A 22,583-nucleotide genomic window follows, 5' to 3' on the forward strand; every position below is an offset into this window, starting at 1 on the left:
CCGGGTGCCCCTCCCCCACACCCCCTCGCATCCTGGGTGCCCCTCCCCCACACCCCCGTTCTCACCCTGGGTGCCCTCTCCCACCCCACACACCCCCATCTGCACCCTGGACGCCCCCACGGCACTTTCCAGGCTGCAGTTGTCTGTGGCCCCGTCTGTCACCCCCACCAGGCTGAGGATGCCTTGAGGGCAACCCTGTGGGTTTTCCTCTTGGCAGCCTGAGATCTGGGCCTGGAACATGGAGGCCTGCGAATATTGGTTGAATGAATGAGAGATGACAATTTTAATTAGTTTCTTTGAGTTTAGGTTGTAGATTAGGGTCGTTAAAAAGGTTTATTATACCAAATAATTTTAAATGATAAATGAATTGTAACTGGAGTCAGTTGTAGTGATTCCTAAGCGAACTTTATATGTCCTCTCCAGGACCCTTGGGGCACATAAGAGGGAAATCCAATCTATTACTTTCAAGCCATCTCAATCAATTACAGGATATCTGGTAGTAGATTAATCACTTCCATCTGTTTAGACCCACGGGGAAGGAGCCACTGGAAGAACTTGGGGCTGGCATTCTCCTTCGGAACCTCGGAATTGTGTGTGTGTGTGGGGGGGGGGCTTTATGTGGAGGAGGGGCAGGGGCAGGAGGCCCTGGCCAGGCGCACAGTAGGTGCTCCCTCGAGAACTGCTCCTGGGAGGGAGGTGGCCTGCAGGACCGGGGAACAGCGGCGAGACCCCTGCCTTCAGGGAACAGGGGCTGACAGGTGGGGAGGGGGGGACGTGGGTTCAGGACACCTCTTGGGGAACATTCCTGATGTATGACTTTAGAAAGTACCTGCAACATGAGAGCATCCTACGAGCAAAACACAGCATCATCACTACGGTCAAACCCACCAGGGTTCCCAAGAGCAGAACACCTTCCACGTCCCCCATCTGTCCGTGAGTGGCCCCCAAACCCTCGGGCTCCAGCCCATTCCCCGGACTGTGGGCCAGAGTGTCCCTGACCAGATTCCACACAGACAGCACACACCTGGGTGGAAGAGGCCAGGAGCTCCAGCTTCCCTCCCCGGCAGCTGGGAGACGCTCAGGACACTGGGTGTGTGGTGAACGGGGAGGTGTCAGCCGCCAGATGTCACTTTCAGCCTCACTGGACACATCCCTCCTCCCAGGCTCCCTGATAAGCACCCAGACAGAAGCTGCATCCCTGTGTCTGTGCGGAGCCCGCACACGGGCCGTCCCATCCAAGTGGAGTTTTGAATCTGGAATCTTCTTGCCTCTGATTTCAGAATAGGCCCTCAGCTCATTAATTTCCGGGAAAGGCAGTAAGGCAGCCGCAAACAAAGGCTGCAGAAGGAGAACCACGCAGCAAGTATGAGGAAGCAGGCAGAGAGATTTGGTTCAACCCTTTGAATACTGGAAACTGATGTCACCCTCTGGATGGAGAGGAAAGAGGCCTGAAAGTAAAGTAAGTTACAAGACTCAGCACCAGAAAGACATTTAAGATATAATAAAGACAAGAGAAGAAAAGATGCTGAAGTATACATTTTCTCTGTTTGCTAAAAGATATGTTTTCACCGGGAGGACTGAGTTTTCTCTCCTGCTTCTTCCACAAGAGTTTCTGGTTAATAATCTAAAACGACTGTGTCTTACCCTTCTAATGTCATGCTAAATCAGTCTCCTGAAATTTAGGATTGGAATTTTCTTAGCAAATATTTAACCAGGAAAAAAAAAATCCCTGCTTTTGTGTTTTCAGCAGTTGCTTGCCACGTAAGTTGTAAATTAATGGACGTCTGGGCCAATATTTGATCTCTTCCCCAAAAGAAGATGATTCGTGGGGTCCTCACTCAGTTGGAGGGAAGGGCCCCAGGAAGTAGCAAAGATGATCTGTCGCTGTCGGTGGATGGTTGTCCCCACTGATGGGGGGCCAGGCCGGGTGTTTGCCGCCCCCGGTAGCACGTGGGTGAGGTCACAGTGAGTGTCACTCCAGTATCTCCGTCGGCCACAGAGTGTGAGGGCAGCTGCCTCCTGCCCTGGGGAGTCCGGGCTGCCCCGGGGCCCTCTGGCGTGAGAAGCTAAGCCACCAAGGGGCCAGAGCCTTAATATAACCTCCCGGTGGTGTTTGTGTTTCAAAAGCGGTTTCACTGAAATTGTTCTGCGAGGGACTTCAGGCTCCCTGAGTGGGGTGACAGTAGGGGCCAGGAGGGTGACCCCTCTAGTCCCCAGCCATGCTCTGCCCTCCGTGCCTTGAGGAAGGCTAAGCCGGCGGCAGCTGCTACCGTGGGCTGGGCTGGAGGGACGGCCCCGCCCCCTGCAGGGGCCCAGCAGCTGGGGGCCGTGTGGATGCCCCGCACCCCGCCCAGGTCCCCATCACTGCCGCTCCCTCTCTCTTGCCTTATTCCCCTGGGTTCCTGGGCTGAGGGCCCTCTCTACAGGGGTGTCAGAGCCGGGCTGCGTCTGGGGGCCACAGGTATGTCCGCTCGGCCAGACCGGGTCTGGGGGCCACAGGTATGTCCGCTCGGCCAGACCGGGTCTGGGGGCCACAGGTGTGGGAGAACTCCTGCTTTTTGTCTGTTCACGCACCCTGCGCTCAGCGGCGCTTCCTTACCTAGCGGCAGAGGACACAGTCCGAGGCTGTTGCTTGCAGCCGCCTTTGTTGTAGCACATTTGCTCTTAAATAGGTACAAATGATTGGTATCAGAGACCCTCGCACTCCCTCTCCTCGTTAAGCCTCTGCAGTTAATGATTATTTGCTCTCTGGAAAGCACTCGTGCAGAACAGCAGAGACGACCCGGAGGCTCCCTGGCTTCTTCCCCGAAGGCTGGGTGTCCTGGGCCTCCCCGGCTCCCACGTCCCTTGTCACTGGCGTAGCAGAATCTGAGCCATGGGAGAAGCAAAGGACATCATCGGTCACGAGAACGAAGGCTCGTGTGGCTCCACGGTCCTCGTGGGCCTCTTGGGGCAGGAGAGCCCGCCATCTTGGCTTTACTGGTGAGGAAACCAAGGAGCTTTCGCAGGGTCACAGCGGCGGTGGGTGGCAGAGGGGGATTGTCTCGGCAGCGTGGAACGTGGGGCTTTTTGTGACCCAGGGGTCACTCAGTGGCATTCCTCACTCTTCTATTGGTTGAAGCCGTCCCAGGCCCCCCCAGATTCCAGAGGAAAGGGACACTGGTCTCACCTGTGGGTGGGAGGGTGTCAGCGCATTTGTCGCCATTTTTTTCCTAATTATTTATTTATTTATTTTTGGCTGGGTTGGGTCTTCGTTGCTGCTTGCGGGCTTTCTCTAGTTGTGATGAGTGGGGGCTACTCTTCCTTGCAGTGTGTGGGCTTCAGTAGTTGTGGCTCACGGGCTCTAGAGCACAGGCTCAGTAGTTGTGGTGCGTGGGCTCAGTAGTTGTGGCGCACGGGCTTAGTTGCTCCACGGCGTGTGGGATCTTCCCGGACCAGGGCTCGAATCCGCGTCCCCGGCATTGACAGGCGGATTCCTAACCACTGCGCCACCAGGGAAGCCCTCGCCATTTTTTAAACCACACGTTCTTCAATCCCATCACGCCCCAGACAGAGAGAAAACCTCACCTTCCTCCCGAGTTTCCTGTCTGGGAACATGATCCCCATTCAAGCCAGAAACCTCGGGCCTGCCTCTTTCCCCCTTTCAATCACCCCCTCTCCCACTCCCATTTCACTTACAGAATTTTTATTACTTTTTTGAAACAGTTCAAACATGTGAAATTATAAACACACGTGTGTGGTAGACCCTTCCGTGTCCCCGAAGCCTTCTGTGTGTCACCTCGCTTTTCGTTTTGACTCCATGGCATGTGGTCCTAGATGTCAGTACGTCGGTCTGTAGCCCTCAGCTGCTTTTCCAAAATCCCAAAGCTCTGAAAACCAAAGTCAATTTTGTAAAAATTCACTTGGCAGCAAAACGTAACCCACACCAGCATGAGATTGTTGACATTTTCTGTTTTTGGCTGCGCTGCACAGCCTGTGGGGTCGTAGCTCCCCGACCAGGGGTCAAACCCGCACCCCTTGCAGTGGAAGCGCAGAGTTTTAACCACTGGACCACCAGGGAAGTCCCAGATTGTTTTTGTTTTCTGCAGTACGCGGGCCTCTCACTGTTGTGGCCTCTCCCGTTGCGGAGCACAGGCTCCGGATGTGCAGGCTCAGCGGCCATGGCTCACGGACCCCTCACTGTTGTGGCCTCTCCCGCCGCAGAGCACAGGCTCCGGACGTGCAGGCTCAGCGGCCATGGCTCACGGGCCCAGCCGCTCCGCGGCATGTGGGATCTTCCCAGACCGGGGCACGAACCCGCGTCCCCTGCATCGGCAGGCGGACTCTCAACCACTGCGCCACCAGGGAAGCCCGTCCCGGATTATTGACAGTTTTTATCCTGGTTCGTGTGAATATTCACACGCGGTACTGCAGGAGCGTTATGTATTTGATGGTGGAGTCTGCTGTTACATAAGATGGAATAGGCACTGTTTGTAACTTTCCACATTCAAAAAATTCTGAATTCCAGAACCGCCTGGTCCTAAGGGTTTCGGATAAAGGATCTGGACCTGTCTCGTTAGGCTGTGTCTGTGTCTGTATATAGGCACCAGGCTGTGTGTCTTCCTTGACGGCGTGCCCCTTCCACTCAGCGCCCACATTGGCGTGCTACGCTGTAGTTGGTTCATTCTCACATCGCGTGGCATTTCATCCAGTGAACGTTCCGCTCTTGATCTGTTCTGCTGCCTGGACATCCTGTGTGCACCTCCTGGCCCACAAGGGCATGGCTTCCCCTGGGGTGATTCCCCTGGGAGTTGCTGCCCGTCAGGCACGGGAGGGTTAGGGGACTCCAGGGTTCTGCCGAGCGACTGGACCAATTCACCTTTTCCGCCAGCAACGAACAACCATTCCTCCCTCGTGCTTGCCGTCACTTGCTGGTGTCCGGTTTCTTAACTTTGGCCCATCTGGTGGGTGTAAATCGGTATCTCGCTGTGGTTTCGATTTGCGTTTCTCAGGTTGCTAATGATGTTGAACACCTTTTTATTTGTTTCAGGACCAAATATGTTCCAGGTTGTGTCCTGTGCTTAGTGTGTAAAATCGGGTTCTTTGTAAAGTTCTTCTAGTTAATGTCAAAATTATACCTTTTTTCCCTTTAAGATCATGCCTTATGTCTTAAGGAATCCTTACCTGCCTCAGATCCTAAACAGTAGTTCTGTACAGTCTCTTCTAGAATAGGTTTTGCCTTTCACATTTAAGTCCTTAATTCCCTGGAATTGCTTTCTGTGTTCAGTGTGAGGTAGGGATCCAATGCCATTTTGTCCTCCGTACAGATGGTCTCGGGCCCATTTATGGAATATTCCTCTCTCCCAGCAGCCAGCTCTGTGACATGTCACATTTTCATGTACACGTGGGTCTATTTCTGGGCTCTCTCCTGCCCATGGGTCTGTAGGTTGCTCTGTGTCAATCCCCTCTTGTTTCTGTAGACTCGGACGAGCAGTTGCATCTCCTACAAGCCGTCCCGCTCCCCTGTTTCTCGGGCGTGCCTGCCTTTTCCTGGCCTGGCCTGTCTTCCATGCGGATTAGAGACTCTCTTGCCAGTTCTATGAAGGACCCTGTAGGGATCTTGATAAGAATGGCAGTGAATCTTGAAGTCAGTTTGAGGAGAACTGCTACCCTTTCCATACTGGCTCTTCCTATCAATGAATATGGATGGATTGTCTTCATTTCTGCCAATAATAGTTTTTTAAATTTAATCTTTTTATTTATAAAGGGCTTCTCTGTCTTTGTGCTTAAGGGCAGCATATTTTTGCTCTCCCGTGAATGAGATTTTTAAAATTACGTTTTATGAGACTGGTATAGGAAGTGTGTTTGATTTTTCTGTCTTGATTTTTAGCCACCTCGTTAAACACTGTGGTGCATTCTGACAAGCTGCCTGTAGAGCCTGTGGAGTTTTCTATGTTGCTGGTCATATGATCTATGAATAATGATATGATATCTTTTCCCATTCATTCGTGCCCATTGCACTGATTCGGCCTTCAGTACAACTTGGAAAAGGACATAGCGGGCACCACTGTTCAGTGTGATGTTTGCTGTTGGACTTTGAGAGATGCCTTCACCATTTTAAGGAAGGACCTGTCTCTACATTGTTTGCCAAGCATCTTTATTATGAGTGATTGAGGAATTGTATTGAATGTCTTCCTCTACTTATTGAGGTTCAAATATGCGTTCTTTTTTTTAAGGGTGGTGTTATGTTGATACGTTTTCAAATATTAAATTCGTGAAATAAATCCAATTTGGTCTTGATACATTGTCTTTTTTTATACATTATTAGATGTATTTTTCGTTTTCCTTTTTTAAGAATTGTTGCCTTTATGTTCACGAGTGATGTGGCCTGTACTTTTTCTTCCTTGTGCTCTCCTGGTGTGATTTTCTTATCAAGGTTATGGTAACCTCACAGAATGAGGTCTTCCGTTGCCGCTGTAACAGATTACCACAAGCACACTGGCTTGAGACAACCCAGATTTACTCTCTCACCATTCACTAGGTTGGAAGCTCAACACGGTCTCACCGGGATGCAAGCACTCTGTGGCAGGGCTGCGCTCCTTTCTGGAGGCTCGAGGGGACCCTGCTTCCGGGCTTCTCCGGCAGCTAGAGGCACCTCCACCCCCTGCGCGGGGCTCCTTCCGCCGCCTTCACAGCTGGCAGCGTGGCACCTCTGTGACCTGGTGTCCGTCATCACTCCTCTTTCTCTCACTCTCTTCTCTGCCATCAGAGGAAGCGTTTCCCCAAAGGCGGGGCCTCCTCTGGTTGAGGAGCCTCGATGGCGTCTGCCCCGCCGGGTGATGGACGACACTTCCAGGCCCAGACTGCGGGTTTTCTCCAGCAGCCACTGTTCTAGAGGAGCTGTGCAGGGGGCGGGGGGGGGGGGCATCTGTCACCAGTGGTTCCTGGAGATAGTCAGGATGTCAGAGGCGCTGTCGGCGAGCACGACGTCAAGGCCAAACAAGAGTCCATGTGCAGTGTTGGAGAATTGGAAACTTCCAGAACTAAATGAAGCCCAGGGAGCATTCTTGAACCAGTGCCTACAGGTGCGCACGTGCAGGACCCCCTCCAGCCGAGGAGCTAAGGAGGAGAAATGGCACATGGTGTACTTACCACCTTACCCAGGGTCACGTGCCAGGGCTGCCCGGGTCACTTGCCGCTCCGACCATCCAAGCAGCTGCAGGAGCTTGGTGGCCTCTGCCCAGCTGGGTGGCAGATGGCACTTTTGGAGCCGGAGCCTGGAATGTTCCAGACTGGTGCTTGGCCCTCCTGTGTCCCTGGGCTGGCTGTGGGCTGCTTGCAGTGACTGAAGAGGCCTGGAGGACCCAGCAGGACCCCTGGGCTCAGCGGCCCGCAGGCTGGGTTGAGTTGGTGCATTTGTGAAAAATCTCTCTTTGGGCTTCCCTGGTGGTGCAGTGGTTGAGAGTCCGCCCGCCGATGCAGGGGACACGGGTTCGTGCCCCGGTCCGGGAGGATCCCACGTGCCGCGGAGCGGCTGGGCCCGTGAGCCATGGCCGCTGAGCCTGCGCGTCCGGAGCCTGTGCTCCGCAACGGGAGAGGCCACAGCAGTGAGAGGCCCGCGTACCGCAAAAAAAAAAAACAAAAAAAAACCGCTCTTTACCGCCCACAGCTCTCTTGAGCTGACAGCTGCTCCTGGACCTGCCCGGGGCCAGAGGACATGTGAGTGTCCCTCGGCAGGTGCCTGGGGCCATGTGATCGTGTAGGGCAGGCCAATCATCGCTAATTCTTTTAAATCCACTTTGGGCTTAAGTCTTTGCCTCAGGGAACTTTGTCCCTTTTCCTAGGACAGAGCAGAAGGGTGGCCTTTCTGGCTCTGGCAGGGAAAGGTGAGGCTGGACAGGCTCCCTGTTGGTCCCGACGGTGGAGGGAAGCCCCAGCCGCACTGCAGGAGGTGTGGAGCCCCTGGGCCGTCTGGCAGCCACGGGGTGCGGAACCCCGAGCCCAGCTGCTGCCTGGGCTCCTGGTTCTTCCCAAGATTCTCAAGCCGGAGGATGAGTCCAGAAACCTTTGTGTGGTTTCCTAGAGCAGGGCTGTCACCCGGATGCGATTGTGTCCCCAGCGGACGTCTGACAGTGTCTGGAGACGTTTGTGGTTGTGACAGCTGGAGATGGGGAGGGGTGACTAACTGGCATTGGGGCGCTGCTTGGCATCCTCTAGCGCCTGGGCTGGCCCCAGGCCTCAAGTTAGCCCCCGCCAGCCCCTGAGCGTCCACACTGCTGCCCGTGGCGGAGGGGGCCCGCCCTGACGCCAGAGCCCCTGCATCACACTGCTTTTGTCCTCCGAGTCCTAACACAGCCCCTGGGTCAGGCCTGGTGATCACCACGAGTCCCCAACAAGGAGTGTGGTGAGATCAGACTTCTGGGTTCCTGTTCGGCCAACGATGCCTACGTATTGTTCAGCCAGTACTTGAAATAAAACAAAAACCAGGAACGACAAAGGTCCCTGACGAAACTCTTGGTGTGATCCCATCGGAGCCGGCAGTGGCCGGTGTGTTTTCACTGCGGGCATGTGCTGGTTTCTCTCGCAGTGTTTAGTTGACCGTGTAAACAGCTGGTGGTGGCTCTAGCTCCCCCTAAGCAGTAACTCAGCATCTTCACCATCATTGCGGGTCAGAAGGTGGCACCCGGCTCTGAAGGCAAAGGCTGTTCTGCTCCCAGCACTCGGCTGGGAGTGGGGCCTGGTACCACTTCAGTCTTCCAGAAGGTTCCATCCAGCATGGACACGACGAGCTGCTTCTCATGGAACAACTTAATGGTGTGGAATGCTGCGTTAGATACTAGCTTTGGCCTTGGATAGGAGCTTTATTTCATACGTGACATTAGGAGAGCGCATTGCTTGAATCAATGTTATACTCTATCAGGCAGTTTTAGAGTAAATAATAAAAGTGGGAGTGACAAGAGAAGAAAGCTTGTTTTCTCATTTCTTCATTCTCCCTTCATGTTTATTTATGTACTCACGTTTTTATTTATTTATCATTGTAGTAAAATTTACATAACGTCAGAGTTGCCATTTAACTGTTTTTAGGTGCACAGGCCCGTGGCGTCAGGTCCGTTCACACCGTTGTGTGACCATCACCACCGTCCGTCTGCTGGACCTGTTCATCTTGCAGAACTGAGACTGTCCCCATTAAACACTAACCCCCGCCATCCCTCCCCCAGCCCCTGGCACCCACTGTCTGCCCTCTGTCTCTGTGAAGCTGGCCACTCTGGACACCCCATCTCCGTGGGATCACACGGTGTCTGTCTTTCTGTGACTGGCTTCTTGTGCTCGGCACACTATCCTGAGGTTCATCCGCATCGTAGCCGGTGCCAGGATCCCCCTCCTTTGTAAGGTCTCCCCAGGCCTCATGCCTCCTGAGGTCAGGCATTTCCTAATGTGTCTCACTTGATCCTGGTGGTCTGGAGATGCAGCTTCTTCTCCTCTCTCCGTATCTTGGGAGAGAATAATTTCTTGTCATTGCTAGGATTTTATAATTTTGGAGGGGAGGAAGGATGCTGGGTCCATAAGCGTGCTCGGAAACAGAATAGCGTGGCAAGATCGAATCACATATTTAATTTCAATGACTGTGGATTTGAAGCTGGAGATATTTTAAAGCCGAACATCAAATTGCGCATCCTTTACCCATGCGTGGGCTTCCTGGTGCCCGTATGTGCATTGCCATTTTTTTTGTGGTACGCGGGCCTCTCACTGCTGTGGCCTCTCCCGTTGCGGAGCACAGGCTCCAGATGCGCAGGCTCAGCGGTCATGGCCCACGGGCCCAGCCGCTCTGCGGCATGTGGGATCCTCCCGGACCGGGGCACGAACCCGCGTCCCCTGCATCGGCAGGCGGACTCTCAACCACTGCGCCACCGGGGAAGCCCGCATTGCCATTTAATTGGAGCAGTGATGTCCCAGCTTTGGGATGACTTGAGGGGACCCTGCAGCCTGGCCTGGGCCCGCGTTCAGATGGGGTTTGTTCTTTCCCTCCTGGCTCCTTACGGCCATGGCAAGTTTCTTGCACCTGGTTATATTTTATTTGGGGTGGTAACTAAGAATGGTAGCCACGTGGAGAGTTGATTGAGTGCTTTCCGAGTGCTTGAGGGTGCTTGCCGGCTGTTCCTGCCCAGTGTCTCGGGGGTTTTCCTGGCATCCTCGTCGGGGGTGCCCTTGCCGCTGCCCCCCTTACAGACGGGCCGAGCAGGGCTTGCTCCTAGGAGTCCCTGACCAAGTTAAGGGGGAGACCGGGCAGGACTGGGGAGGGGTCGTGACATGGCCCCGTCACAAAAATATACCTAACGCGTCATTTTCTTCCTTCCCGAAGATGTTTCTGGCACCGGGATCCCCTGACGTGGTATGTCGGATCGTCTGTCGAGTACAGCTTGGAGGCTGGGTGTTCTGCACACAGCTTACCTGAAGCTGCTGTGCGTGGGTGCGTCTGTGGCTGTGGGGATGTGGGCCCAGCCTCCCGTTTCATCCTCTTGATGTCACAGTGGAAGTAGGAGGACCCGCGCGCGTGGATGCTGGGGACGCAGGGAGGAAGGGCACTGTTGCCGCCGCTGGGATTCTCAGGAGGGGCAGCGGAGGTGAGGGTCCTGGACGGGACACCCCTGGTGAGGGGCATCGCCCTTCCAGCAGGGAGCCAGCGTTTGGTGTTTAAAAGAGCCATGTGTGTGCCTCAGGGCTCCTGGGATAGTCTGGGGCATCCGTTTTCACATGTAAACTAGACGCGTGGTGTGCAGTGAGTGACCGGTGGCGAGGCCCGGGACCCCGGACAGGTGGGTTGTACGTGCTGCCTGATACTGAGCCCCCTGAGCTGTCTTTCTCTCTCTTTTTTTTTTTTTTGGCCACGCTGCATGGCATGTGGGATCTTAGTTCCCTGACCAGGGATCCAACCCGCACCCCCTGCTTTGGAAACGCGGAGTCTTAACCACGGGACTGCCAGGGAAGTGCCCCCCACGAGCTGTCATGGTTGACCAGCGGGTGCCAGGTTGAGGGGACTGGCCCGGGTGCCCCCCCCGCAAGGCAGGTTGGGGTCCCCACTGACGCCTGGACCCCAGGCCTGGCTCCTCCTCTGAGTGGGGTGTGGATGCAAAGATAGGTCACAGCTGGAGGAGGGAGCCGGGGGAGGAGTCAGGGTGGGGGGCTCGAGGTCACTTCAGGTGAAGGAAGAGTGGCCAAGGGACTCAGATACTAAGGTGGAGGGCATGGTGCAGTGGGCCGAGGCTCGGGGCCCTGTAGGAGGGAACGTCCCCTGAAACAGGAGTTAGGGGATGAGCTCTGTGTCAGGGAGCATTCCCCAGGCCCAGGCTCCTGGGTGGGGGTGGGCTTTGGGGGGCTGCCTGGGGCCTGCAGGGGAGGGGCAGTGAGGACCCCGCCTCCAGCAACTTGAGGGGAGACGATGGTAGAAATGACAGGGCGAGGACATGGGTTCCAAAGGAGGAGAAACCCAAGGCGCGGGCTGCCACTGTCGGCGAGGTCCCGGCGTGCGCAGGGACAGGGAAGGAGGGACCGTAGATGCGTCGAGAGCAAGTGCATCGTCTGATTTGCCTGAGATGCTGGTGCTTGAATGGGGCCCTCCCCTTCAGACCTGAGGCCCCTCCTCCCTGGAGGGGGCAGGATAAGCAGCGTCTTCTGAGGCCAGCGTGCCCGCCAGGCCTGACACCAGCACTTGCCCTACTGAGGCCCGAACCCCCATCACCCTGTTCCCGGGAAGGAAACCACTTCAAAGTATCCACCCTGGCCGGCAGGCACTCCCTGCCCCTGGTGAGGCCCGGGAGGGGGCAGGAGGGCAGCCTTTGTGTCAAACCGGCTGGACGGCAAACAGTGCCCAGTGGATGTGGCCGCAGCCGGCCTACTGCACCGTCACGGGCTGTGCCAGCCAGGCCTGGCAGGGCGTTGGCGGTAGGAGGCGGAGAAGCCCCCCAAGTTAGACCACGGTGCGTGTGGAATGGGGTGACCAAGACGCCGGCGAGGGGTGTTGGTCCCTCCTGGCACCGCTTCTTCTCCAACTGCTGGTGGCCCTGCCTCACCGCGTTGTCCCCAAGGCTGCAGGTGTATAACGGGTCAGAAGCCGGCCTCTTTCCATGTGGACCCTCCGAGCCAGGACCGTAGTCCTCTGGACCCTCTGCCCAACATTGGAGGGGCTCAGACTCAGTCGGTCTGGGCCTGCCACTTGCTGCCTGAGTGATCTCGGCCGGGCCTGCTGGTCAGCTCCCTTGTGCCTTGGTGTCCTCATCTGTGCAGGACCAGCCGAGGTGTCCCTCGCGGGCTGTGACAAGGACTGGAGGGGCGGCACCGTGGAAGGTGTCGGTGCAGAGCCGCTGCGGGCAGTGGTGGGGCACCGTCCGGGTCAGCGAGGTCTGCACCATGGACATTTCCCCTGCGTCCACCCCCCACTGCCCTACGCCAAGGGTCCAAGAGGCGGCAGCGTCACAGGACCTTCCCCTGCCCCTGTGGCCTTGTCTCCACCAACCCACATTCCCATCTGTGCGGGGTGGAGTAGCGTCCGCCCAAGTTCACGGCCCCCTGGAACCTCAGCATAGGTGTTATTTGGAGGTTGGATCTGAGCAGATGCGAGATCGAGCTAAGCTCTGACACCTCCTGGATTCGGGTGGATCCTGATCCAACGACTGGTGACCTTTTCAGAAGGGAATCTGGGCACAGACTCACGTGGGGAGAGGCCACGTGACGATGAGGCAGGGACGGGAGTGAGGCGTCTTCCAGCTGGGGATACCAAGGACCGCCAGCAGCCACTGGACGCTGGGACAGAGCCACGGGACGGAGTCTCCCTCCGAACCCCACGTGGAGCCGACCCTGCTGACACTTGATCTTGGACTTCTGGCCTCCAGGCTGTGAGAGGATCAGTTATGTGAGCCTCGGGCTGTGCTGCGGCCCCAGGACTGACACAGCCTCCCGCCACCGACTGGCCAGGCCTTGCTGCTTTTTCGCGTTTTGTGCTGGGAAGATGGTTGCGCTCCACTGTGTGACAATGTCCATTCCTCCGTGGACCCTGCCCTCCCTGCTGCCTCCTGGGGTCCTCCTGTCTTGCCTCTTGCAAACTCGGCTGTGTCCCCTGCCCCCTTGTGGGCCACCGGCTCCTTGGGCACCGAGACCCCTAGGGCTGAGCGGGCCACAAGGATGAGATTGTAGACGACGGCTGTCCTCTGACCAGAGCTGGACGCGTGGACTGGCCCCACCCTCCGTGAAGACCTGCGAAGCCCCCCTCACCTGCACCGTCGGGGGTTTTGCGGGAAGCACCTGCCGGTGGGCACCCCACAGCCCTGCTCTGCCATCTGTTCTGTCTCTTTCCCGCTGTGACTTAGGGACAATGAAGTGACTCACCGTTCCTAGGGAGAGCCGTGGAAACTGTGCTGGCCCGGTTTGGAGACGTTGGTTCCCGCGCTGTTGTTTCCAGATACGGACGAAGTGCCTACAGCACAGGTTGGGGGGAGCTCTGGGTGAGCTCTGTGTTTTCCAAAATGAAAACAGCCTTCTAAGTGATAAACCTAATGGATGCTCGGGCAGGAGAATCAAACGATACAAGAAAGTTTAGGGGAAGAAGCGAAAATGACCTAAATGTCAGCAACATTCCTGACCAGTACTTCTCCAAGCCGTCAGGGTCCATCAGAAACAAGGAAAGTCTGAGAAAGTCCGTCACAGCCGGAGGAGCAAGGAGACAGGACGACTTGTGTCATGTGGGGTCCTGGGACAGAGAAAGGACAGTAGGTAAAACCAAGGAAGTATGAGTGGCGTATGGACTTCAGTTAATAATGTGTCCGTATCGCTTCATTCATTCTAACAAATACCCCACGCTGACGTCATAATAGTATTAATGGCAGGGGAACCTGGATGCTGGGTAGACGGGACCGCTCTGCACTGTCTTGGCAATTTTTCTGTTAATCTAGAACTGCTCCAAAATAAAAAGTTTATTGAAAAGCAAAGTCAGCGACCCAGATAGAATCGCTGTCAGCACTGAAGTTTTTGCTGTCCCTGCCGACGGCTCTCTGGATTTGTGTGCAAACGTATTTTTTTTGTCTCGTGTGAAAAGTGACTTACTTTTCCCTTTTAACATCACGTTGTCTGGATCTGCCCTGACACCAGTGGAGGCGAGTGTCACCTAGCGGGTTTCTCTGAGCCGAGCTACAGGGTGAGAACAGCCGTCCTTTATTTCAGCGGCTCCCTGTTGATGGGCAGTCGCATTTGTGCTCGTGGCAACTCAGAAATCCAACCCAGATGAGTTAAGCACAGAGCGTATTCATTGTCTCCAGGACCTGGTAGTCCAGGACGGCCCATGGTCTTGAAAGAAATTAACAGTAAAATTAACAGTAAGGTGCGTGTTTTATTTTGCAGCACGGTGGATGTGAGTTAATATTTAATGCTATTTTCTGGTCATTACGTGGCTCCTTGTTCCTGGGCATTCCTCCATGCCGTGCCTTCCTGGGCTCCCTGCCCATCCCCGGGGAGGGAGTGGGCAGAAGAGCCTGGAGCATGCCCAGACGGCCTGAACTTGGAGCTTAAAATCAGCATGACCCTCGAATCTTGGACCAGAACAAATTTGTGTGTGGTTTAAGATTAAAAGGTTGTTTCTTATCAACTGCCACCAGGAAACAAACAATATCCTATGTTATTGTAATGGGCCTTCGCAAAAAAAAAGAGAAAAGAAACACCCACAGAAAAATAGCTTAGATGGAAAAATGGAGGCTCTGATGCTGTGTGTGTCAGTGTCAGTCTTGGGGTTAAAGAGATGCCACTGGAAGAGGGACTCTCCCCTCCCTCCCTCCCTTCCCTGAATGTTTATCCAGGAGCTTCTGAGTGCCAGGGACTGTTCTAGAAGTGACGGGCACAGCAGGAAAAAGACCTACAAGTTCTTGGTCCTCATGGGTTCACTGCGGGGAGAGACAGATATGAACAAATAAAAAGCAGCTTGCGGCCGCTCCTGTGAGGGAGTTAAAGTGAGGATGTGGCAGAGCATGGGGTCTGCGGAGGGCCCCTCTGATGAGGGACATGCCGCTGAGACCCGGGTGGCCCCGGGAGCAGCCACCGGCGACAAGGAGGGCGGTGTTCCAGGAGTAAGATGAAGTGTGCAAAGGCCCTGAGGCAGCGAGGCGTCTCTAAGACAAGGGAGGGTGATGGGGACAGACCACATAGGACCATAAGATAGGGTAGGCAGTATGGGTTTTATCCTGGATGCCTTTGGGGGCCCCAAGGGAGTGGTGTGATGTTTTAGGATGAGTGCTGTGGCCACAGTGTTTTAGGATGTTTTAGGACATTCCAATGTTTTAGGACAACTGCTGTGGCCACAGTGTGAATAAATGTGCCCTGTTGCCTGGGTGTAGGTGGCGTGTGGGGGAGGGAAGGAGGGTGGTGCCATCTCTGAGGCTTCGTGCCGTATGGGCTGTGCCATCTTTTGCCGTAATTTCTCTTCCTCATTACTTATTCCAGCCACTGGCCCTTTGTTTTGTTTTGTTTTGAATTTTATTTATTTATTTATACAGCAGGTTCTTATTAGTTATTATATACATACCAGTGTATGTATGTCAATCCCAATCTCCCAGTTCATCCCACCCCCCCCAACCCCGCTTTCCCCGCTTGGTGTCCATACGTTTGTTTTCTGTGTCTGTGTCTCTATTTCTGCCCTGCAAACCGGTTCATCTGTACCATTTTTCTAGATTCCACATATATGCGTTAATGTACGATATTTGTTTTTCTCTTTCTGACTTACTTCACTCTGTATGACAGTCTCTAGGTCCATCCACGTCTCTCCAATTCCCAGTTTCATTCCCTTTTACGGCTGAGTAACGGTCCTTTGTATACGAGCAGCAGATACGGTCTCAGCATCCACCTTCTGCTCTGCGGAAGCTGCACACAGAGCTGAGCCCTTACCTCGCCGGCCTTTGGGTTTTACACCAGCCTTTGGGGTGCCCTCCCCACAACAAGGTCATACAAATATTATTTCCTCTTTCAGATTTGGTCCTTCCAGGGAATTCCCTGGTGGTCCAGGGGTTAGGACTCCGTACTTTCACTGCCGGGGGCCTGGGTTCAATCCCTGGTCGGGGAACTGAGATCCTGCATGCTGTGCAGCCAAAAAAAGAAAAAAAAAAAATATGGCTTTGCCAGGTTATCGTGAGGACCAGATGGAACAGTAATGCTCGGTGCCTGACCTACTAGGCGATGGTCGTAATTACTGGGGGGAAGCCAGGGCCCCCCTCCACCAAGCATGTGTTCGTGAAACTTGACTTCCCAGGGTCTCAGTTTTTGTCACCTCTCAAATGGGGTGATGATGGTTCTCTCAGAATCCCTCGGAATCTCAGGTTTGCCCCTGAATGTGTTGTGACTTGTGGAGCAGTTATGCTTCTCCGTTGTCTGGACAAGTTTTGTGGCGTGCGGTGCCCCCCGCCAAAAGTGGCTTGTGGCTCCTGCATCTGAGGCAAACAGTCCCAGGCGCAGAAGCTTCTGTGCTCTGCTCCCCGTTGTTCTAAGGGCTCCCTGCAAGCTTGTGCCTTGGTGGGGACTGTGCTGGGTCCAGAGTGACAAGATGGCCTCCAAGTTGTGTCACCTGAATGCATCCTCTCAGTGGTCCTAAGACTTTCCTCCAGCTTCCCGGAAGTAAGCTGGAAATAAGCCTGCCTTTTGGGCTACAGCTTCGAGAGGGGTGGGACCCGCCGGGGGCTCACGGGCTTGCCCAGACGCCTCATGGAAACTGGGGTGGGTGTGCTCATGGGGGGATCCATCAGGGCTGCAGGGACATGGATCTGAGCTGAGCCAGAAGGATGTGAACTTTGCCAGGTTTTTCTCGGGTCCCAGAGCACATGTGGGGGGCCGGGCACTGGGAGGCAGGTGAAGGCCCTTTGGGCAGCATGGCTGCATCTATCAGGGCTGCCCTGGAGGTGATGACGCTGCCCTGTGGCCATGGTGAGCAGAGCTCCTGTGGCGGCCCCTGGACAGCTCCTCTGGTTCTGGGCTCGGAACCTATGGTGTGCTCAACCTGGTAACCCAAATACTCCACCCTTTTCAGTCCCCAAGTCCTAAGTGGCTCGTTTCGTGAGCGGTTCACCTGTGTTGGCTGAGATGCAGCCTCCTCTTGTGTGTCTTTCTGAAGCAGCACGTGCTGTCCTGTCCTGTGTGCTGGGTGCCTGGAGATAAGTCGGTCACAGCTAAGAGCGGAGAAGCTGCCAGCCTTGCACAAGACAAGGCCGTACCTGGGCTGGACCGTGCTGGACACTGTGGGGTCTGAACTGGGCTGGGGGATGGGCAGGGTCACCTAGTGGCTGGAACAGGTGCAGAGGAGGTAAAGCAGGGGCTCTGCGTCCCCACGTGTCTGGAGCAAAGCGTGTGAGGCTGGGGGGCTGGATCGTGGTGGTTGTTGAGACGCCCTGATGAGCAGTTGGGGGGTTTCCTTTGGGGGCTTCTGAGCTTGACGGGCATGATGGGAGCCGAGTGTGGAAGGAGGGGAAGGGGGTCTGGGACGTGGGGTGAAGGTGGTGGTCATGGGTGGGTCGGGGCAGGGCACGGGGCTCGGGGGTGTCGTTCCCGGTCGGGCCGGGGTGGGGACTGGGCAGGCAGGCCCCCGAGTGACGCCCCCTTGTGTCTCGCAGACGGCATCCACAGTGTGGCGGCGCTCTGCACCCTGCGGGTCACCGTCATCACGGACGACATGCTGACCAACAGCATCACCGTGCGCCTGGAGAACATGTCGCAGGAGAAGTTCCTGTCCCCACTGCTGGCCCGCTTCGTGGAAGGGGTGGCCACGGTGCTGTCCACCACCAAGGACGCCGTCTTCGTCTTCAACATTCAGAACGACACGGACGTCAGCTCCAACATCCTGAACGTGACCTTCTCGGCCTTGCTCCCCGGAGGCGTCCGGGACAAGTTTTTCCCATCGGAGGACCTGCAGGAGCAGATCTACCTGAACCGGACGCTGCTGACGGCCGTGTCCACCCAGCGCGTCCTGCCCTTCGACGACAACATCTGTCTGCGAGAGCCGTGCGAGAACTACATGAAGTGCGTGTCGGTGCTCAAGTTCGACAGCTCGGCCCCCTTCATCAGCTCCCCGACTGTGCTCTTCCGGCCCATCCATCCCGTCAACGGGCTGCGCTGCCGCTGCCCGCCCGGCTTCACCGGCGACTATTGCGAGACCGAGATTGACCTGTGCTACTCCAGCCCCTGCGGTGCCCACGGCCGGTGTCGCAGCCGGGAGGGCGGCTACACCTGCGAGTGTCAGGAGGACTTCACAGGTACGCGTCAGCCTTCGTGGGTCCCGGGGTGGCACAGGCGGTGGGGCGGCCCCGGGTCACCTCTGCTTCACACGAGGCCCCCAGTCCACAGGTCGGAGGGTGTCAGGTGGTTTCCTCTGTCCACTTCCCTCCTCGGGGGCAGGGTCAAAGGATGGACCATGGGCCTGGGCGTTGGCTCCACTTGTGGAGCACAGCCCCGAGGTGTCTATTGATCCCGTGCCACTTAAGCCACCCTCTTTATAAGGACAGCAAGAGGAGGGTGATAGTGCCAGAGCCACCTAAAAAGTCTGCATGTATGTAATGACATGTGCTTTTTATAAGTGGCTTCAAATTTAAAGCAGTTCATTACGGACTTCGAGTTTAATTGGTTACTGGAAAACAGTGTGGTAACTGGGATAGAAATTGTGAGCCTCTGATCACTTGGGTCTGGAAAAACTGTTGGTTTTCTCATGCCTCATTGTCACTGTAGAAATTACTCACCTTCTCTGCCTTGAAGGTACACTTACCTCGAGACGTCCTGATTTGTCACAAAGATGAATTGCTCTAAAGGCAGCCAACGGTTGTTTTTAAAAATAAAAAACCCGCCGAGAGCAGTACAGAAACATATGCTCTTGCTTTGGTCTTCGATGGTCTGTTACATAGAAGGACGGCCCACTTGACAAACAAGTGTACTGTTGCAGATGGTGACCATCTGTCTTTTTGGAAAGTTCTCTGAGGTTGGGTGGGACCTGATTCGTCCCGGAGGTGGTTTTGAGAGTCTTCCGCGGACTGTGTCCTCGGTTGACGTGTTTGGTGTAAACACTGGAGAAATGGTTTCCGTGCGTGTGGGCCGCAGCGCAACTGATGGAGCCTAGGATGGGGCTTACAGTATTAACAGGTATTCATCGGGCAGGAAGGGAGTAAGCCTGGGGTGGGAGCACAGAGAGAGGAAGGCGGCCGTGTGGTGCTTTGCATCTGAAGGGAGGAGCCCCAGCCAGAAGAGGGGGCGTTGGGCAGCCTGGGGAGATAGGTGTGCGCCCCGGCTTACCGCGTCTGAGCACCAGCCTGGTTGTAATCCGCTGGCACCGCTGCGGCGAGAAAGGCTCGATCGCCTGCCTGTGTCTCTCCTCCCCTCGCCCGTCTGTGTCTGTCTGCCTGTCCATCCGTCCTGTCCAGCTCTGGAGATCTCTTCCCCGCGGTCTCTCAAGTGTTATCCCTAAATTCCTGGTTACGCTGGAGCTTGGTGGTGAGCCGGGAAGGCAGGCAAAGGCGACTCCAGCCCCCAAGCCCACGCCTGAGTCATCAGGGGGCTCTGGTTGTGCCGAGGAGCCGTGCCACGCGGGTGGGGGTCCTCTCCCTCCTCCCCTTCCCTCTCCACGGCGTTGAGGTGGCATCTCGGCCTCTTCTGAAGTGCCTGACCAGGTGTGCCAGCCGCAGCACAGTCGGCCTCCCTCACGGTGGAGCAGCGTCCCCCCCGGGGCTGGTGTCCCTGTCCCCCTCCCTGCCACGTGGCCTGGATGGGGGAGAGCTTCTGCGGATGACTCCTGCTTCAAGTGGGGAAGCCGTAGCCCCGGGCCCCGGGACAGAGCCTGGTGCCCTCCAGGGAGTCAGCCAGTGATCAGTTGTCCACTCGCTCCAGGAGTATTAGTTGAGTGCCTGCTATATGCCCGGCCAGTGCACGCAGCGGACCTACCCCTGCCCAATCAGGTGGGCCCCCCAAGGTGACCGGCCCTCTCCCTGGTGGGGACCTGGTGGGGGACACCCCTAAGCACCCCCAGAATCTGGTGATTTCATCTTGAAGATGGGTCTGAAGGGTGGGGTCTACCTCGGTCGAGGACACCAGCTTGTCTCGTGGCTGCAGCAGCAGTCCTGGCTTCCAGGAGTCCCGGATGTGAGCTTGGGGCCGTGTCTGGGCAGGATAAGTAGAGGACGCTAGGGACCCGTGGACCCTGGATCCCCTCCAAAGAGGCCTCAACCCATTGGGTGGAAAGGACTTCCAGAGTTCTCAAATTTTGTTTTCATCGCCAGAGTCATTTCTAGAGAAATTATGCCTGGGAATGACCCACTGTGTCATCACCACTGAAATGTCTTGATTGGCAGGGGGCTAATTTGAATGTCTTTGGTACTAAATTATCATATGTATTTCCCTCCGAGATAAGACTGATTCAGACTGATTATTTTTACTCGGTCCCCCTTCCTCTCTTTCTTCCTTTCTTCCTTTGAAGCCCTGCTCTCTTGGTTCAGGTAATTGAACCCATTTATTCGCGGTGAAAGCCGTGCTGTCGTCGCCAGGGTTTTATTACTTGCTCCCTGGTAAGCCGAGCTCGGGCCTGGCGGGCGGGAAGCTGGAAGGGGCCCAAGGCCTCCGGAGGACCCTGGCTTCCTGTGTTGCCAGATGGGAGACAAGCTGGGTGAAGGAAGATATCAGTTAATTTCAGGAAAAGCTCATGAATTTGATGCTGGAAAAATACCCCGACAGCTCCCCTGTGTTTCTTCAGTCCACTTTGGCCTCAGGGAAGCTCCGAGGCCCCAGGGAACATGACCCCCCCGTCCTTGCAGGGAGAAGGCATCTCCCCTTCTCACGGCTCTGCATGGGGGCCTGGCGGGGGTCTGCAGGGGACCCCACTCTGAAGGGAACGGGGACAGAAGGACTGGAGGCATCGAGGCGCAGCTCAGCGACTGTCATGTGTGACAAGCATGTGTGCCGGGTTCCTTGGTCCCGGCTCCTCTGTCTTCCGGCCTGTGAACAGCATAGCTTTGGTTTTGGCTTTGCTTTTGGTTAAGCTCCCCAAGGACGTAGCCCGTTCCTCCCATCTCCCCACCCCCGCACCTGCCATCCCTCTGTCCTTACCTACCTCAGGGCGCAGCTCAGCGCTGTCCCTGCTGTCGGAAGGTTCTGGAAGTTTCCCCAACTTCCTTGGACAGTGACCGTCGATCTTGGAAACCTCCTTGGCGCCTTGTTCGCGCGTTGGTTGCTCTGCTCTCATTTTGGGTGCGATCCACTTATTTCCAGGACCCTCAGGACAGCAGCGACCTGCAAATAGTACTTATTGGGAACTTAACGTGCTGTACTGTTCCAGATGATGCTACACTGTTACCCCAATCCTCCTGGCAGCTGTACGTCCCCATTTTATAAATGGAGAGACTGTGGTACGGGACCTTAAAGTTTCTAGCCCAGAGGTTCTCAGCGGGGGTGATTCTGCCCCCCCGGGGGACACATGACAGTATCCAAAGGTGTTTTTGGTTGTCTCAGCTGGGGGTGGGGTGCTCGTGGCTGGAGGCCAGGGGTGCTGCCTTGCATCCCCCAAGGGTACAGGCCGCCCCTCACAGAGAATGGTCCTCGTGTCTGTGGTGGAGGGAGGAGCCCTGCTCTAGACCCGGGCGGGGGTGAGTCGGGATTCGAACCCGGTGCTCTGGCCTCTGAGCTCAGGCTTGTTCGCCCTGTGGATTCCTCGAGGGCGGAATGGCCTGGCTTGCCTGTTTACTGGGTCCTTTCTCTTGCTTCCTTGACTCCACAGCATCTATTAAAAAGCACCTTCTGCATGCAGGGTTCTGAATGAAGTGTGATGGGTGAGAAGGAGAACCGTCGCTGAGCAGTGGCCCCAGGGAGAGGGTTTCACTCGCCGTCACCCTGTTACCCGAGGGGGTGGCAGGAAGCTCTTCCTGCCCAGGAGGACACTGGACTAAACCCGTCCAGGGCAAGCCTCTGGATGTGACTCTGCGTCCGGGTCCTGTGGCCTCTTGATGCGTCGTCTCCCTAATTAAAGAGTCTAATCACTCCTCGCTGACGTGGCGGAGAGCACGTGTCCACCCAGGCTCTGCTCCAGGCCCTTTCCCCGTGCCTGTCACAGCCCCATGAGGTAGGGACAGTTGTCACCCATTTCAGGGACACCAAGATGCAGAGCCGGGTGGGGGGCCCCGGGGATTTCCTTCCAGAGCCTCAGGGGCCGGCCCCACCCCACCCCACTGCCCCTTGCTCGCCTTCCATGCCCGGCTCCTCTCCCCGGGGCCCTGCCCCTCGAGTGCGCTTTCCCTCGTCCCCCCGAACGTCACCTCCGTGTCCCCGTTCCTCCGCCCGCCCCTCGCCCACGGCAGAGGTCGGCAGCTCGAGTCCACATCTGCTTGGTGCTGTCTGCTCCCTCCCCGCTGTGTCCAGCATCTTTGTCTGTCAGCCCCGTGCCGGGCATACAGTAGGCATGTGATAAACACCCACGCGGGACGACGGGGTCAGGGGTTAACTGGGCCATTCCTCCTCGCAGGCCTCAGAAGACGTCCTGGAGTTCTGGGATTCTGTGCTGTGCTCAGAGCGGAGCCTCTGCCGCTTCCGTGGCTGAGCTGGAGGGGATGGGGCTC

At 56.1% G+C, this 22,583-nt stretch overlaps 1 protein-coding gene across 1 annotated transcript in view; it reads left to right on the forward strand.

The window, feature by feature from the left end:
* CELSR1 (cadherin EGF LAG seven-pass G-type receptor 1) overlaps positions 1-22,583 on the forward strand; it is a 144,626-nt gene that overhangs the window by 34,442 nt on the left and 87,601 nt on the right. The window contains exon 2 of the mRNA XM_032644381.1: positions 17,613-18,251. Within this exon, the coding sequence (XP_032500272.1) occupies positions 17,613-18,251 (639 nt within the window). The remainder of the gene's footprint in view (positions 1-17,612; positions 18,252-22,583) is intronic.

Source organism: Phocoena sinus, chromosome 10, assembly GCF_008692025.1.
Source record: "Phocoena sinus isolate mPhoSin1 chromosome 10, mPhoSin1.pri, whole genome shotgun sequence".
Taxonomy (NCBI): Eukaryota; Metazoa; Chordata; class Mammalia; order Artiodactyla; family Phocoenidae; genus Phocoena; species Phocoena sinus.